Raw genomic sequence first — 16,108 nt, forward strand, 5'->3', positions numbered from 1 at the left:
ATCTCTGTGTTTTCAAACTGTACTGAACAAAAACATAGACGTAACATGTAAAGTGTCGGTCCCATGTTTCATGAGCTGAAATAAAAGATCCCAGAAATGTTCCATACTCACAAAAAAAGCTTATTTCTCAAGAATGTGTGCACAAATGTGTTTGCATCCCTGTGGTGAGCATTTCTCCTTTGCCAAGATAATCCATCTCCCTGACAGGTGTGGAATATCAAGAAGTTGATTAAACAGCATAATCATTACACAGGTGCACATTGTGCTGTGGACAATAAAAGGCCACTGAAATGTACAGTTTTGTCATACAACACAATGTAACAGATGTACCAAGTTTTGAGGGAGCGTGCAATTGGCATGCTGACTGCAGGACTGTACACCAGAGCTGTTGCCAGAGATGTTAATTTCTCTACCATAAGCCACCTCCAACGTCGTTTTAGAGAATTTGGCAGTAGGTCAATCCGGCCTCACAACCATAGACCACGTGTAACCATGCACAGATACACTCTGATCCTGAGGCCCATTGTTGTGCCATTCTTGCTCCACCATCACCTTGTGTTTCAGCATGATAATTCAAGGCCCCATGTAGCAAGGATCTTTACACAATTCTTGGAGACTAAGAATGTCCCAGTTATTGCATGGCCTGCATGCTCACCAGTCATGTCACCTATTGAGCATGTTTGGGATGCTCTGTATTGACGAGTACGACAGCGTGTTCCAGATCCCTACAATGTCCAGCAACTTCGGACAGCCATTGAAGAGGGTTGGGACAAGCCTGATCAACTCTATGCAAAGGAGATGTGTCGCACTGCAAGAGGCAAATGTTGGTCATACGATACTGACTGGTTTTCTGATCCACGCCCCTACTTTTCTTTTAAGGTATATGTGACCAACAGATGCATATCTGTATTCCCAGTCATGTGAAATCAATACATTATGGCCTACTTAATTCATTACAATTGACTTATTTCCTAATATGAACTTTAACTCTTTTAAATTGTTACATGCTGCATTTATATGTTTGATTCGTGGGTAGCCTAGTGGTTAGAGTGTTGGATTACTAACTGGAAGGGTGCAAGTTCAATCCCCTGAGCTGACAAGGTACAAATCTGTTGTTCTGCCCCTGAACAGGCAGTTAACCCACTGTTCCCAGGCCGTCATTGAAATTAAGAATGTGTTCTTAGCTGACTTGCCTGGTTAAATAAAGGTTCAATTTTTTTATTTTTTTTATTTTTTACAGTATTTCAATCAATGTGTTTTCAATTGTCTATTATGTGTATTTCTGTGTTGTCTCTGTGGGCCTTTGTATGTGTCTCTGTGTGTGTATTTCCATGTGTTTTCCAGTCTCTCTCTCTCTCCCTCTCTCTCTCTCTGTGTACATGTCTCCTGTGGAGCTCCTTTATGGAGCTCTGTGTGTAATTACGGGGGTTTGACCGTCAGGGGATAAATATCAGAAACACATCAAGGCCAGAGCACTCGTTACTGTCTCAGAGTTGCAGAAAGGAAAGAGAGATGGATTGAGAGAGATGTATGGAGTGAGAGAGAAACCCATTGGATGCCTCTGTCAGCGTAGTGTGGCAGTATGGAGAAATAGATTGGATGCAATCCACTGTGTGTATGTGTGTCTCTGTGTTAGTCTGCGTGTGTAACACTGCTCTGACCATTGACCATTATAAATCAAGTGCCATTAGATGAGAGTCTGTTCCAGTCTGTCTCGATATGTCAGGACAACAGACAGCGGAGGCCACGGTCAGAAAGAAAGGGAGGTAGGGATGAGTTGTAGAGAAAGAGAAGTTGGGGGAAAGGTGGACAGAGAGAGGGAAAGACAGATAGAAGGACTGTCTAATAGAGAAGAAGAGGCAGATAAGAGAGCGTAAGAGGGAGATTGTGAGAAAGAGAGAGAGAGAGACGCACAGAGAATGGCATACTGACTTACTGAGTGAAGGGGAGAGAGAGAGTGCTGGTGGGTGTGGGGGTAGCTGTGTGATTGGGAGATTGGGCTAGGGGGGGGATCGGGGGATCGGGGGAGTGGTGACTGACGGACGAGACGCTCCCACGTCGGGAGTGATCCATCTCCCAGACAGCACTGGGGCAGGAAGACTTTACTCTAGGGATGGTGGGTAATAAACAACTCCAACATGGTCGCCTCAGGCCTGGCAGTGATTGGCAGCAGGGTGTGTGTGTGTGTGTGTGTGTGTGTGTGTGTGTGTGTGTGTGTGTGTGTGTGTGTGTGTGTGTGTGTGTGTGTGTGTGTGTGTGTGTGTGTGTGGTGTGTGTGTGGGTGTGTGTGTGTGGGTTCAACATTCAGTGTTCAGCGAGAGAAAGGGGGATGGGAAGAGTGAATATTGTGTGTGTATGTACTATTCAGTGCATGTGAATGCCTGTGTGTACATGTGCATGCAGGAGATGGGTAAGGATTGTCATTAGAGGTCAAGTCTGAATGGCCAAGGATATATATATATAAATGCCGCCCTCTCCACTCTTGCTACTCTCTGCAGTAGTATAAATGACCATACCTTTATTTCAGACTGAGACCAAGGTCTTACACACACACTCCCCAGGGCACTGTGGTGATGGTTGTCCTTGGAAGCAAATTGTTGTATTTCTCTGTTCCTCATCATGATTGGAGCTTAGAAGAGGAAATCCACTTCTCTATTTTCTCGTGTGTGTTTATTAAATTGCGGTTAAATGGATTCTCATAATTACAGAATGTTAATCTCATCTCTCCCTCTGTGAGCAAATGTATTATTTTACTCGGTTTGTGTCAAACATTGTTTAGTGCCTGTTTGTCCTGTAGTTGTTTGCTATGTTCTGATCAAGGTTATTATAGTTTTGTGTTTTTATATTTGTTTTTTTGTTTTTATATTTGATTAGAAATGCTGTTTAGTTTCAGTTAGCTTTCAGACCTGATTTGGATTGCCCATTGAAACCCCCATTACATTATTGCCCAAAGTTTAGAAGAACAAAACACTGAAATTGAACATAATTCATGATGGTTTGGTTAATTATTTTATTTCAGTTTACTAAATCGTTTTTTCATGATTAGTTTTAGTTTACTATAATAACCTTGGTTCTGATGAGTCATTTCCCTCTTTTTAATTGCCTGCGTGTGCACATAACTATACCACTCTGACATTCTGAGCAGGACCTGGCGGAGTGTGTAAAGTACCAGACACAGAGGTTCATATCTTTCCCATGACCTCAGTGTTCATGCAGTGTGTGGACCATCATTGCGGTCATGTTTGATCTAGGCTCCTGCCCTGTACTGTTGCATAGACAGGGGTAATCAGGAAATCTGTTTACCTCCTGTTGCCATAACTGTCAATCTGCATGTGTGTGGTTACTATTCAAATGTGTCTGTTTCTGTGAAGTGCAGACAAACACACATACACACATACACACACGTCAGCTGGGCACGGGGACAGGTGTGTATAAGGCAGGTTTGGCCGGTGCAGTTAGACTAAAGCACACCTAACTATAGATGTGTGTTATGCAGGACTGAGTTTTAGTTTTTGCTCCAGGGTGTGTGTGTGTGCAGGGAGCTGGCACAGAGAGCTTTCCGGTCTTATACACACACACACAAACACACACAAATTCACACACACTGGGAGAATGTGAGTTACCTTGTTGGCCAAGGAAGGTGTGTTGGATTTTCCTATTGAAATGGTTCACTGGATTCTTGATATCTAAGGAAAGGCAGAATATTCAACGAGACGGTAGCTTTTTCTTTCTTGTTCTTGTCTTTGCTTGTCTTTAACACTCCTAAAATAAGCACAGTCTGGCTATCAGGTTTAGGTCGTTGTTCAATTGAACAACCTTTAGTCTTTAAGACCTTTGGAAACGTTTGAGTTTTCAGTATCGTATAGAGGCGTAGTATAATTGTGAGTGTTGTGTAGAGTTGTGAGTGTTGTGTAGAGTTGTATAGTTGTGTCGAGTTGTACACAGTGGTATGAAGTTGTATAGAGTTGTATAAAGGTGAGTTGAGTGTTATGTAGAGTTGAGTTAAGTAGATGTAGTTCCTCTCTTGGTGCTGTGTCATCAAGTTCTGCGGGCCAGATTTCACTGTCTTAGGTAACCATGACTATGGAATGTTTCCATATGCCAGACCCCTATGGCACCATCGGTCTCATTAGTGTCTGTCTGCTATAGACTGTTTGTTTTTCCCAAGACCTGACCTGTGTCGAGAGTCAAAGTGGTTTAGTGGTTTCTCAGTGGTTTAGCTGGACATCGTCAGAGTAGATAGATGTTGCCCCTAACCACTTGCTCTAATTGTATCCCCCTAATGGTTAAGGTTAGGATCGAGTGTCGAAAAGCTGATCCCAGAGTCTGTTTTACGATGTTCAAGACACCAATTATTTTTGATGAATGGCGGAAATCAGCTTTCCTCTATAGGAGACTGTAGAATGCTTTTTCCTGTAAAAAAACAGTAAAAAGAACTGAAATGTTTTACTGCAGCATACTGTGAATTATTGTGCATTGTGGGAAAAGTGCTGTATTTCAAATGGTACTGTAATTCTACCCCACAGAATACAGTAACGTATCCTTGGAGAGTGAAAAATCCTTTTGACCAATAGTGGGTTCATAGTATTGTTGTTTCTGGCTCATCAACATAGTTTCAGCCATGCCTTGTATGAGGCTATATTTGTTGCGCCCGTGAGTGAGAATTCTGTACATATTTAACTTCTATGTGGTTAAAGTGCCCCATCAATTTAAAATGTAGAGGGGACAGATTGGAAGGGGCAACTTCTCTTAAACCTTTACATGGTTGAGCATTTTGCCATGCCGTTTTGGTATTTTTAACCCTTAAGTCAATGCCAGTTTGGAAGCCTTTGTTACGGCCTCTAGAAATGCAAGTAATATAAAACACCATACATTAATTCATATCCCGTAATGTGTGAACACTTTACCGAGCAGCCATCCTGCTTGCACCGTCCCTTGTAAAATACTGTGAAATGCATACCCCTCCCCTCAATGAATTTCATTCATCCATTCATGAATTCAGATTACGGTAGAATTCCCTTTTTTACATGATATAATACAGTATTTTACTGTGTGTCATTAAACAGTACTTGCTTTGGTACCGTATGTATATTACAGTTGATGTACAGCTGCCTGTGAATTACTGTCAAATTCACGGTAACCCCTTTACAGTGTATAGTCCATTTCTGTTGCAACAGTGGTGAGGTGAGAGCTGGAACTGGGCTATATATTTTACGATTTGCTACTGTACATCTATTGACCCAGCAGCTGCACGCATTATTGGCTGTGTAATACAGATACTGTTTATGTCTGAAGTGAAAATATGTGTCTTTCACAGATGCATATAAAGTCTCACTCTCCGTCTCCCTCTGTGGTTTGGTAAAATTGTATAACAGGGTGGGAAAGCCAGCCTTTCAGCAGGGCGTCATGGGGGCAGACAGCGTAGCAGGATTTATTGCAGACTCACAGAGCTCTGCCTCCAGTGCCTGAAGCTGCAGGCTGGAGCTGGGCTGGAAAACAGCAAATTACACATGGAAGCGCTCCTCAGGGGTCTCACAACCATCTCCGGACTAATCCTTTTGGAGATGCGTGTGGCGTGAATAGATACTGGCCCTAAGCCTGCATGAGATAGTGCAGTGTGGATGTTAGTTTACATAGCGATTATCATAATGTACTGCGGGGATTATCGTTGACGTCTAATGGACAACCACATCCGATAACACACAGCCAGTCTAAACAAAGGCTGTGATAAGGGCCCTTGGAACAAAGACATAGCAGCACTTAGACACACACACACACACAGGCACACACACATAGACACACATACAGTACACAGGAACACACACATAGGCACAGTAATACATAAGTACGTACACACACACGCGCACGCACGCACGCACGCACACACACACACACACACACACACACACACACACACACACACACACACACACACACACACAAACGCACAACCGAAAAATTGCTGGTTCTAATCCCAGAGCCAACTAGGTGAAAAATCTGCCGATGAGTCCTTAACCCTAATTTCTCCTGTAAGTCGCTTTGGATAAGAGCGTCTGCTGAACTGTAAACTTGTATACTGTGTATATACTGTAAACACACACTGCCCCCTCTTTCAATGCAAACACAAACCATACATTATGTGACCATACCAACATATTGCACAAAACAGCACTCATTACAAAGTCCACACTTCAATTCACTTGACTGGATTTCACAGAGCCCCTATAGGCATCACATGATTGGAATCACTGACATACAATTCCCTGATGTAACTAGCTAGCTGCTAAAGGTCTCATTGTCCCTGTGTTTGTAGTTCTGTTGAGTGGGTTGTGATGCGCTTTTACAGGGACACACACACACACACACTTTCTCAAAAAGCCTGATATCACAGACATACAGAGAGAAAGTAAGACACACACATACACAGGCCTGTATCACTCCCAGACAGTCTGAATGGATGGAGGATCAGGATATAGAGATGTATTAAATATAGGCAGGCCTATCAAAGAGCTCTCTGAAGACGCATTGAGGCAGACGCCTCACCTCTCTCTCCCCTGGCCTGGTGTCAGGATTGATGCAGGGGCTGTCTACTCCCTCTCTGGTTCATCTCTGCTCCCTCTCTGGTTCCTCTCTGCTCCCTCTCTGGTTCCTCTCTGGTTCCTCTCTGCTCCCTCTCTGCTCCCTCTATGGTTCCTCTCTGGTTCCTCTCTGGTTCCTCTCTGTTCCCTCTCTGCTCCCTCTATGGTTCCTCTCTGGTTCCTCTCTGCTCCCTCTCTGGTTACTCTCTGGTCCTCTCTGCTCCATCTCTGGTTCCTCTCTGGTTCCTCTCTGCTCCATATCTGGTTCCTCTCTGGTTCATCTCTGCTCCCTCTCTGGTTCCTCTCTGGTTGATCTCTGGTTCCTCTCTGCTCCATCTCTGGTTAATCTCTGGTTCCTCTCTAGTTCCTCTCTGCTCCATCTCTGGTTCCTCTCTGGTTCCTCTCTGGTTGCTCTCTGCTCCATCTCTGGTTACTCTCTGCTCCCTCTCTGGTTCCTCTCTGCTCCCTCTCTGCTCCCTCTCTGGTTCCTCTCTGCTCCCTCTCTGCTCCCTCTCTGGTTCCTCTCTGGTTCCTCTCTGCTCCCTCTCTGCTCCCTCTCTGGTTCCTCTCTGCTCCCTCTCTGCTCCCTCTCTGGTTCCTCTCTGCTCCCTCTCTGCTCTCTCTCTGGTTCCTCTCTGCTCCATCCCTGGTTCCTCTCTGCTCCATCTCTGGTTTCTCTCTGCTCCCTCTCTGCTCCCTCTCTGGATCCTCTCTGCTCCCTCTCTGCTCCATCTCTGGTTCCTCTCTGCTCCATCTCTGGTTTCTCTCTGCTCCCTCTCTGCTCCATCTCTGGTTCCTCTCTGGTTCATCTCTGCTCCATCTCTGGTTCCTCTCTGGTTCATATCTGCTCCATCTCTGATTCCTCTCTGGTTCCTCTCTGCTCCATCTCTGGTTCCTCTCTGGTTCATCTCTGCTCCATCTCTGGTTCCTCTCTGGTTCCTCTCTGCTCCATCTCTGGTTCCTCTCTGCTTCATCTCTGGTTCCACTCTGCTCCATCTCTGGTTCATCTCTGGTTCCTCTCTGCTCCATCTCTGCTTCCTCTCTGGTTCCTCTCTGGTTCCTCTCTTCTACCTTTCTGGTTCCTCTCTGGTACCTCTCTGCTCCATCTCTGTTTCCTCTCTGCTCCCTTTCTGGTTCCTCTCTGCTCCATCTCTGGTTCCTCTCTGGTTCATCTCTGGTTCCACTCTGCTCCATCTCTGGTTCCTCTCTGGTTCATCTCTGGTTCCACTCTGCTCCATCTCTGGTTTCTCTCTGGTTCCTTCTGCTCACTGCAGCATGGCTAAGGCAATGGGGTGAAGGTTGTTTGTTCCCCTCTTGCTGTTACAGTAACACACTGCACTGCACCACTCAGGGGGACTGGGGCTGGGATTGTATAGAACTGCATCGGCTGAAGCCGTTGGGTCTCGGCCATGACTCTATCGTGCTGTCTCTTTATAGGCAAATTAATACTGCACTCTTAGAAAAAAACATTGCTATCTACAACCAAAAAGGGTTATTTGGGTGTCCCAACAGGAGAACCCTTTGAAGAACACCTTTTGGTTCCAGGTAGAACCCTTTACACAAAGAGTTCTACCTGGAACCAAAAGGGTTCTCCTTTTTGTAATCTAACAGGTTGCGTTCCTGCATGTTGTGTGAATGGAAGTAATCCACTCAGTCAATCTAATATATTCTCTCTCTCTCTCAGACCTCCCTCCCTCTTCTCTACAGTGCCAGTGTGGATCGGTGGACTTCCTGTGTTCCCCGCGGCTGGCAAAGAAAGCCCTGCCCCCTCCCAGACAATGTCACGTCCGGCCTGCAGTCAAGCCCCGCCCCCAGCCCACAGCCACACCCACCTCTCAGAAACCTCAAGGTACACTGTTGGTTTATCACTAATTTAAGCACTACTACTTGTTGTTCATAATATCAATAATGTCATTATCATTGACTAAGAGTGTTGGTACAATATAAAACCTTGTGTTTATCAGCCTAATCCCAGAGTTTTACCTGCATACAGTATTTATCCCACAAACACATCAGTCAGATAGACACATGGATGGCTCTAAAAAAAACTCCTTGTTAATCCTACTATAGACTCATGCTATCTGTCTGTTGATGCATGCGTTTCATTTCCATACAATACACCCTGCCATTCTCTGCTGTGCTGTAGCTGCACACACACACAATCAGAGAGGAAGGAAGCAGAGGCACCTCACACAGAGAGAGCTGAGGCAGAGATACCTGCTTCCTCATTCAGCCCTAATGCAATACCAAGAACACAGCAGAGACTGGCCCACATAAAACATATAGAGAAAGCCTACTGTCCTCTAAATGCATTCTGCAGTAACCATGTTTTAAGAACATGTTGGTAGCCAAACAGTAGTATTTTAGCTTCTGATAGCGTGTGCGGCCATTTGTGCAGTCGGTTTCTGGACCACTCTCGGCCTGTAATTTGTGCGACTGCGTGTGCATGTTTTTTTTCTTTCTCTGTCTGTGAAACCACAGTGACTTAGACACACTCATCTCCGCATCCTGTTCTGAAATCAGGAAGCTGTCTTAGCTCTGTGAAGCACGATCAGAACCGTCTCCAGCGCTGCGTTCGAGAACCTACTCTCAGAGTTTAGCGATTATATGTTGCGTTTTGTGGTGGTATTTGGACTGTGGTTTTGTCATTTGTAGTAGGTAGCAGCAGCAGCCATCGGGAATACAGTCATGGAGGCTTTCTCCCTCGGAACTCCACGGGGCACTTGAAACAGGACTCTTTCCGTGGTTACGCCAGTGACCTGACTTCGTCTCTCTCTTTTTCTCTCTTTCCTTCTTCCTCCTTCCATCACCCCTCTTCCTGAACCTGGACCTGCAGTGCCCCCTAAACCCCCCTTCCTGCTGGTCCTCGGACAGGACAAGAAGCCCAAGAGGATTCCCCCAGCTCCCTCCAGGCCTCTGCCTGCCCCTCCACCTCCACCCAAACCGCGGCCCAGCCAGACACCACCTGGCCTGGTCACACAGCCTCAGAGAGGACCAGAGGCTCAGAGCGTGGGGCTGCTCATCGAAAGGTTTGAGAACTCCAGGTACTGTACTGTCCTGCAGGGGGTAGGGTATTCCACAAGGTGCTCTTGCCCTGTTGACACATCAGATGAGTGTTTTGTGCATGTGTTTGTGTGTAAAAAAAACTGGAGGGATGACACATATATTTTGTTTGATGATATATGATGTGGGTATTGTTATACACTATGAGTAGGACTTTGAATGTTTTGCACGGAATACACACTCTCTTACCCTCTGTCTCGTAATATGCACTCTGTTTTTCTGATGTTACCCAACCTGTGTTTCACACTTCTGTCTGTGGGAATGTTAGGCTCTGGTGGTGTGTTGTGGTTTCAGCCCAATCAAGACTGAAACTGAGAAAGGTGTTTATTTTTTATATCCCAGGGTTCCAATTCTTGGTGTCCCTCCGAGGAATCAGCTCCACTTGTGCCTGAGTATGGACGCGACATCCGAAACCACAGCTCGTTCTGCCCCTGATCCCATAGCACACGCCCCTTCAGGGTCAGCAGGAGCAAAGGACTCTGGGGAACCCTCCCCCACCGACAAACTTGCTCTTCTCGTCTCGGAGCAGACTGATAAGGTCACCGAGCTGACGGATCTTTCGTGCCTGGCCTCACTCCACATTGACGGCCCCGGCGGCATTCCTTTGAACTCTACAGAGGACGACCTCAACATCGTCCACGGCGATCGAGTTGGTTGCCTTGACAACACGGGGAGGGAGGAGAGAGACTCTTCCCATGAGCTCCAGGACAATCCGGACTCACAGTCCTCGGAGCAGAACGGAAACGGGAAGATTCCCAACCGAGACAGCGGGATCGACAGCCCATCTTGCGCAGCAGAGGGCGAGGTGTTCCCCAACGAAGACGCCATCGACGAGGAGGAGCGCTACGACAGCGTCACGGAGACAGAGACTAGCGTGTCCTGCTGCGTAACACTGGGCAACAAGCGTGACTCCACGCAGGACGAGGACAGTGACCTGGATGAGGTCAGCAGTGGCGAGACAGAGGGAGGGGAGAAGGCGGACACACACACAGAGGTACACAGGGTGAGTCACACACACACACATTCTTATCAATCTCCTTCAGTTCAGCAGCTGTAACTTGTCTTTCTATTTTTATCTGTGTCAGTTTCAGGCTGTCTAGACTCAGGTGTTTTTTTTATGGGTATTTGGGCCTAAACACACACACACACACACACACAAACAAACAGACACACTATTTCAGACGCTCAAGTGTGTGTGGTGGTCACACTGTGGGGTGTGGAGGAAAGAGTACCTGCCCAGGGCTGTAACAGGGCTGTAACAGGGCTGTAACAGGGCTGTAACAGGAGCTTGTGACTGCTACTGCTAGAGGACAGACAGAAACAAAAGTGCACTCAGCTCAGCTACTGTTTCCACCATTGATCTGTGTGTGAGTGATACCGACACCTCCAAAAGAGAACTTTGCATCATACCGGTATTGAAATAAAAGGATGGCGGGAAGGTCAAGAAACATCAGACAAAAATAGGGAGAGGGAGAAGAGGAGGTAGAGAAAAAATAGAGAGGCAGAAAAGTGAGAGCGTGTAATGAAAATTAGTCTGTGAAAGAGAAAGAGACAAGGAGGGGTGTGTGAGTGGGAGCTGGAACTCTGGTTAGAGTTGTTGTGTGTTGGCACAGTACAGTCAGTTTTTATCACCTCAGCATTGTTATAATGGGGCAAAGCCCGACACACCCTGTACCTAGGCACCACACCAAACACACATGAGCACACACAGACACACACACGCCCTGTATTGGCAGCCAACACCCTTTGCCTCATGTGGAAGGGATCTCTGGTATCCTGTGTTTCCTGATATCAGCATTACTGCCCAGAGGAAAGGTGTGTGTGGATGGGTGTGAGGGAACAGTGCCACTTCTCTCTGACACTAATAGCTGACAAGTTGATAGCTTTTTAATGACACTGCTGTCGCAGAGGATGTGGGTTTTGGGGATGCACATTGAAACAGGAAAAGAAAGAAATGTATTTCTCTTCTTTCAGTGTTTAGCATCTTCTGCTACAGAAATAGATTAGACATGTTGTTTGTGTTTGTATGTGTATGTGAGTGTGTTCAAGTGTGTGTGTCATGCTTAAAGGATGTGAGTGTGTGTTTGTTTGTGGACATATCTCTACTGTACATTCCAAAAGGGTTATTCAGCTGTCCCCATAGGAGAACCCCTTTTGGTTCCAGGTAGAACCCTTTCTGGTTCCAGGTAGAACCCTTTTGGGTTTCATGTAGAACCCTCTGTGGAAAGGGTTCTACATGGAACCCAAAAGGGTTGCACCTAGAACCAAAAGGCATCAAACTTTTTCACTTGTATTGCTTTCGTTTTTTCTGTCAATTGTTTGTCAGAGTTGTTTTTTTTTATTGTATGAATTTGTTGTTTACTAATGTTGTGAGGCTTTTCAGACACCAGGTGACATACTTGAAATACTTGAAAGAGAAAAGGGTTCTACCTGGAACCAAAAAGGGTTCTTTAAATGGTCCCTCTATGCGGACAGGTGAAGAACCCTTTTAGGTTCTACACAGCACCTTGTTTTGTAAGAGTGTATGTTTCACAATGTCCACCAATTTCCCGATTTTGTGCGTGCATGTCATTGTGTACTGGACAGCTGTTGCAAAACACAATGTCACAATGTAGTACACCCTCCTTTTCTGAGGACGGGTCTCAGTCACATGTCACAGGACTGTCATTTCATCCATTAAGTTCATTCCTGTTCCTGAAGTAGTCAAACTGAATACACATCCGCAGCACTTTTACATGTCATCTCAGCTCCGGTAGTAAACACAGTATTGGTGACTAACTCAGCTCTCAGTGAAGCAGCACTGACTGCCGATTGTTACAACATGCACAACAACCGAGATGAAAAGACATCCCCATTTCAGACCACTTGTATCTTATATGTAATCACTGGTTAGAGTTTGCTTGCTTTCACCTAATAGGTTTTGTGTTAATGTTGCTGATATTCTCTCTCAAAGGTCATAGGCCCAGAGGCATATGTTTAATGTATGATACAGGTCTAATGTAGGTTTGTGTAGGGAGTGTATTCTATATGGTATGCTATGGCCCTGACTGTTTGTGTCCACTTCTCTCCCTCAGTACTCAGAGACACAGAGGTTACTGAACATCGCCAGAGAGCTCCTTCACACTGAGGAGGCCTACGTCAAAAGACTCAACCTCCTAGACCAGGTATGCACACACTCACACAGAGTGGGTTGTGTACTCTGAAAAACACAACCGCATGCAAAGGACGTCAGACTGCTTGCTTAGAGAGTACCACTTCTTCCCGATTCGGCACATACTTGGCTTGAACCTGGGGCCTCAGCTTCATGAACACACGTTTACCGTTCTCCCTCAAGTGCCTCTACCTGTTGCTAGCGCAAATGTGGACACTTAAGGCTGATGAGTAAGTTGCACACATCTCCATGTGCTACACATACACACCAAGTCATGGTAAAACACATACAGTGCATTCGGAAAGTATTCAGACCCCTTCCCTTTCTCCACATTTTGTTACGTTACAGCCTTATTCTAAAATTGATTAAATTATTTTTTTCCTCATCAATCAACACACAATGCCCCATAAAGACAAAGTGAAAACAGGTTTTTGGACATTTTTGGAAATGTATTAAAACATAAAACATATATAACATTTCTGCAACATTGACGGTCCCCAAGAACACAATAGTCTTCATCATTCTTAAATGGAAGAAGTTTGGAACCACCAACTCTTCCTAGAGCTGGCCGCCCGACCAAACTGAGAAATCGTGGGAGAAGGTTGACCAAGAACCCGATGGTCACTCTGACAGAGCTCCAGAGTTCCTCTGTGGAGAAGGGAGAACCTTCCAGAAGGACAACCATCTCTGCAGCACTTCACCAATCTAGCCTTTATGGTAGACCGAAGACACTCCTCAGTAAAAGGCACATGACAGCCCGCTAGGAGTTTGCCCGAAAGGCACCTAAAGGACTCTCAAAAAGTTCAATGTTCGTTTCATCAGAGCAGAGAATCTTGCTTCTCAGGTCTGATGAAACGAACATTGAACTTTTTGGCCTGAATGCCAAGCGTCACGTCTGGAGGAAATCTGTCACCATCCCTACAGTGAAGTCTAGTGGTGGCAGCATTCTGTGGTGGTTTTCAGCTGTAGGGACTGGGTGACTAGTCATGATCAAGGGAAAGATGAACGGAGCAAAGTACAGAGAGATTCTTGATGATGAAAACCTGTTCAAGAGCACTCAGGGCCTCAGACTGGGGTGAAGGTTCACCTTCTAACAGATCAACAACCCTAAGCACACAGCCAAGACAACACAGGAGTGGCTTCGGGACAAGTCTCTGAATGTCCTTGAGTGGCCCAGCCAGAGCCCGGACTTGAACCCGATCGGACATCTCTGGAGAGACCTGAAAATAGTTGGCCAGCTACGCTCCCAATCCAACCTGACAGAGCTTGAGAGGATCTGCAGGGAAGAATGGGAGAAACTCCCCAAATACAGGTGTATCAAGCTTGAAGCGTCATACCCAAGACGACTCCATGGCTGTAATCGCTGCCAAAGGTGCTTCAACAAAGTTCTGAGTAAATGGTCTGAATGCTTATGTAAATGTGATATTTCAGTTTTTTTTTATATACATTTGCAAACATTTATAAAAATCTTGTTTTTCTTTGTCATTATTGGGTGTGTAGATTTATGAGGGGAAAACACTATTTAATCAATTTTAGAATAAGTCTGTAACGTAAAAAAGAAAATAGTGAAAAAGTCAAGGGGTCTGAATACTTTCCGAATTCACTGTCCTTAGTGAAGGCCTACTCCTCCCATATTAGGCCATATTCATATTGTTTTATATCTGGTGTGAGATATCCATATTTGTTGTTGAAGTTGACAGTCAATTACATGACTACAGACAAAAGGATATGTGCTGGCACAGACAGTAGGCTAATCTCAGAGCTGCTTCCTGTTTTTGTCAAGCCTCTGCTCCCTCACATTGGTACCGTTTGTCACGGAAACTCAGGTGCACGCAGGCCTGTGGTTGGGTGACTGACAGGGAAGTGAAAGGTCACGGACCTGATGATGACAGACAGATCTAACCATCATACATTATTCGATCAAGGAGCCCATGGTTTGTTATATCGTTTATAGTCATGTAGTTAGTAATGTTACTGTGTGTTTGATATAATTTCTACCATTGTTCTCCTGTTGTTTGTAGGTATTTTGCACTAAGCTGACTGAAGCTGGAATCCCTCAGGACGTGATAACGGGGATCTTCTCCAACATCTCCTCCATCTACTGCTTCCACCACAAGTTCCTGCTCCCTGAGCTCAAGACACGCATCACTGGAGAATGGTGAGGAGAGCAGGGACAATGTTGTAATAGTGTTTCCTTAACGTCATATGGTTCTATTAGCAAATCAAATTAAATGTTATTTATCACATGCACGGTAGACCTTACCTTGAAATGCTTACTTACAAGCCCTTTAACCAACAATGCAGATTTAAGAAAATAAGAGTTAAGGAAATATTTACTAAATAAACTAAAAAATGTTTCATATATATATATATACAGTTGAAGTCGGAAGTTTACGTACACTTGAGTTGGAGTCATTAAAACTTGTTTTTCAACCACTCCACAAATTTCTTGTTAACAAACTCGGTTAGGACATCTACTTTGTGCATGACACAAGTCATTTTTCCAACAATTGTTTACAGACAGATTATTTAACTTATAATTCAGTGTATCACAATTGCAGTGGGTCAGAAGTTTACATACACTAAGTTGACTGTGCCTTTAAACAGCTTGGAAAATTCCCGAAAATTATGTCATGACTTTAGAAGCTTCTGATAGGCTTATTGACATCATTTGAGTCAATTGGAGGTGTACCTGTGGATGTATTTCAAGCCCAACCTTCAAACTCAGTGCCTCTTTGCTTGACATCATGGGAAAATCAAAATAAATCGGGCAAGACCTCAGGAAAAAAATGGTAGACCTCCACAAGTCTGGTTCATTCTTGGCAGCAATTTCCAAACGCCTGAAGGTACCACGTTCATCTGTACAAACAATAGTACGCAAGTATGAACATCATGGGACCACGCAGCCGTCATACCGCTCAGGAAGGAGACGCGTTCTGTCTCCTAGAGATGAATGTACTGTGGTGTGAAAAGTGCAAATCAAACCCATAAGAACAGCGAAGGACCATGTGAAGGTACTTGAGGAAACAGGTACAAAGGTATCTATATCCACAGTACAATGAGTCCTATATCAACATAACCTGAAAGGCCGCTCAGCAAGGAAAAAGCCACCGCTCCAAAACCGCCATAAAAAAGCCAGACTACGGTTTGCAACTGCACATGGGGACAAATATCGTACTTTTTGGAGAAATGTCCTCTGGTCTGATGAAACAAAAATAGAACTGTTTGGCCATAATGACCATTGTTATGTTTGGAGAAAAAAGGGGAGGCTTGCAAGCCGAAGAACACCAGCCCAAATGTGAAACACAGGGGTGGC

The 16,108-nt window shown here is 45.1% G+C and overlaps 1 protein-coding gene across 3 annotated transcripts in view; it reads left to right on the forward strand.

The window, feature by feature from the left end:
* LOC135504673 (FYVE, RhoGEF and PH domain-containing protein 3-like) overlaps positions 1–16,108 on the forward strand; it is a 102,034-nt gene that overhangs the window by 68,296 nt on the left and 17,630 nt on the right. The window contains exons 2-6 of one of the 3 annotated variants that reach the window (XM_064923444.1): positions 8,263–8,427; positions 9,415–9,622; positions 9,984–10,635; positions 12,716–12,805; positions 14,814–14,950. In XM_064923444.1, the coding sequence (XP_064779516.1) occupies positions 8,263–8,427; positions 9,415–9,622; positions 9,984–10,635; positions 12,716–12,805; positions 14,814–14,950 (1,252 nt within the window). Of the gene's footprint in view, positions 1–8,262; positions 8,428–9,352; positions 9,623–9,983; positions 10,645–12,715; positions 12,806–14,813; positions 14,951–16,108 lie in introns of those variants that run through there. The other 2 variants (XM_064923443.1, XM_064923445.1) reach the window with 2 other exon arrangements.

Source organism: Oncorhynchus masou, chromosome 18 (genome assembly GCF_036934945.1).
Source record: "Oncorhynchus masou masou isolate Uvic2021 chromosome 18, UVic_Omas_1.1, whole genome shotgun sequence".
Lineage (NCBI taxonomy): Eukaryota > Metazoa > Chordata > Actinopteri > Salmoniformes > Salmonidae > Oncorhynchus > Oncorhynchus masou.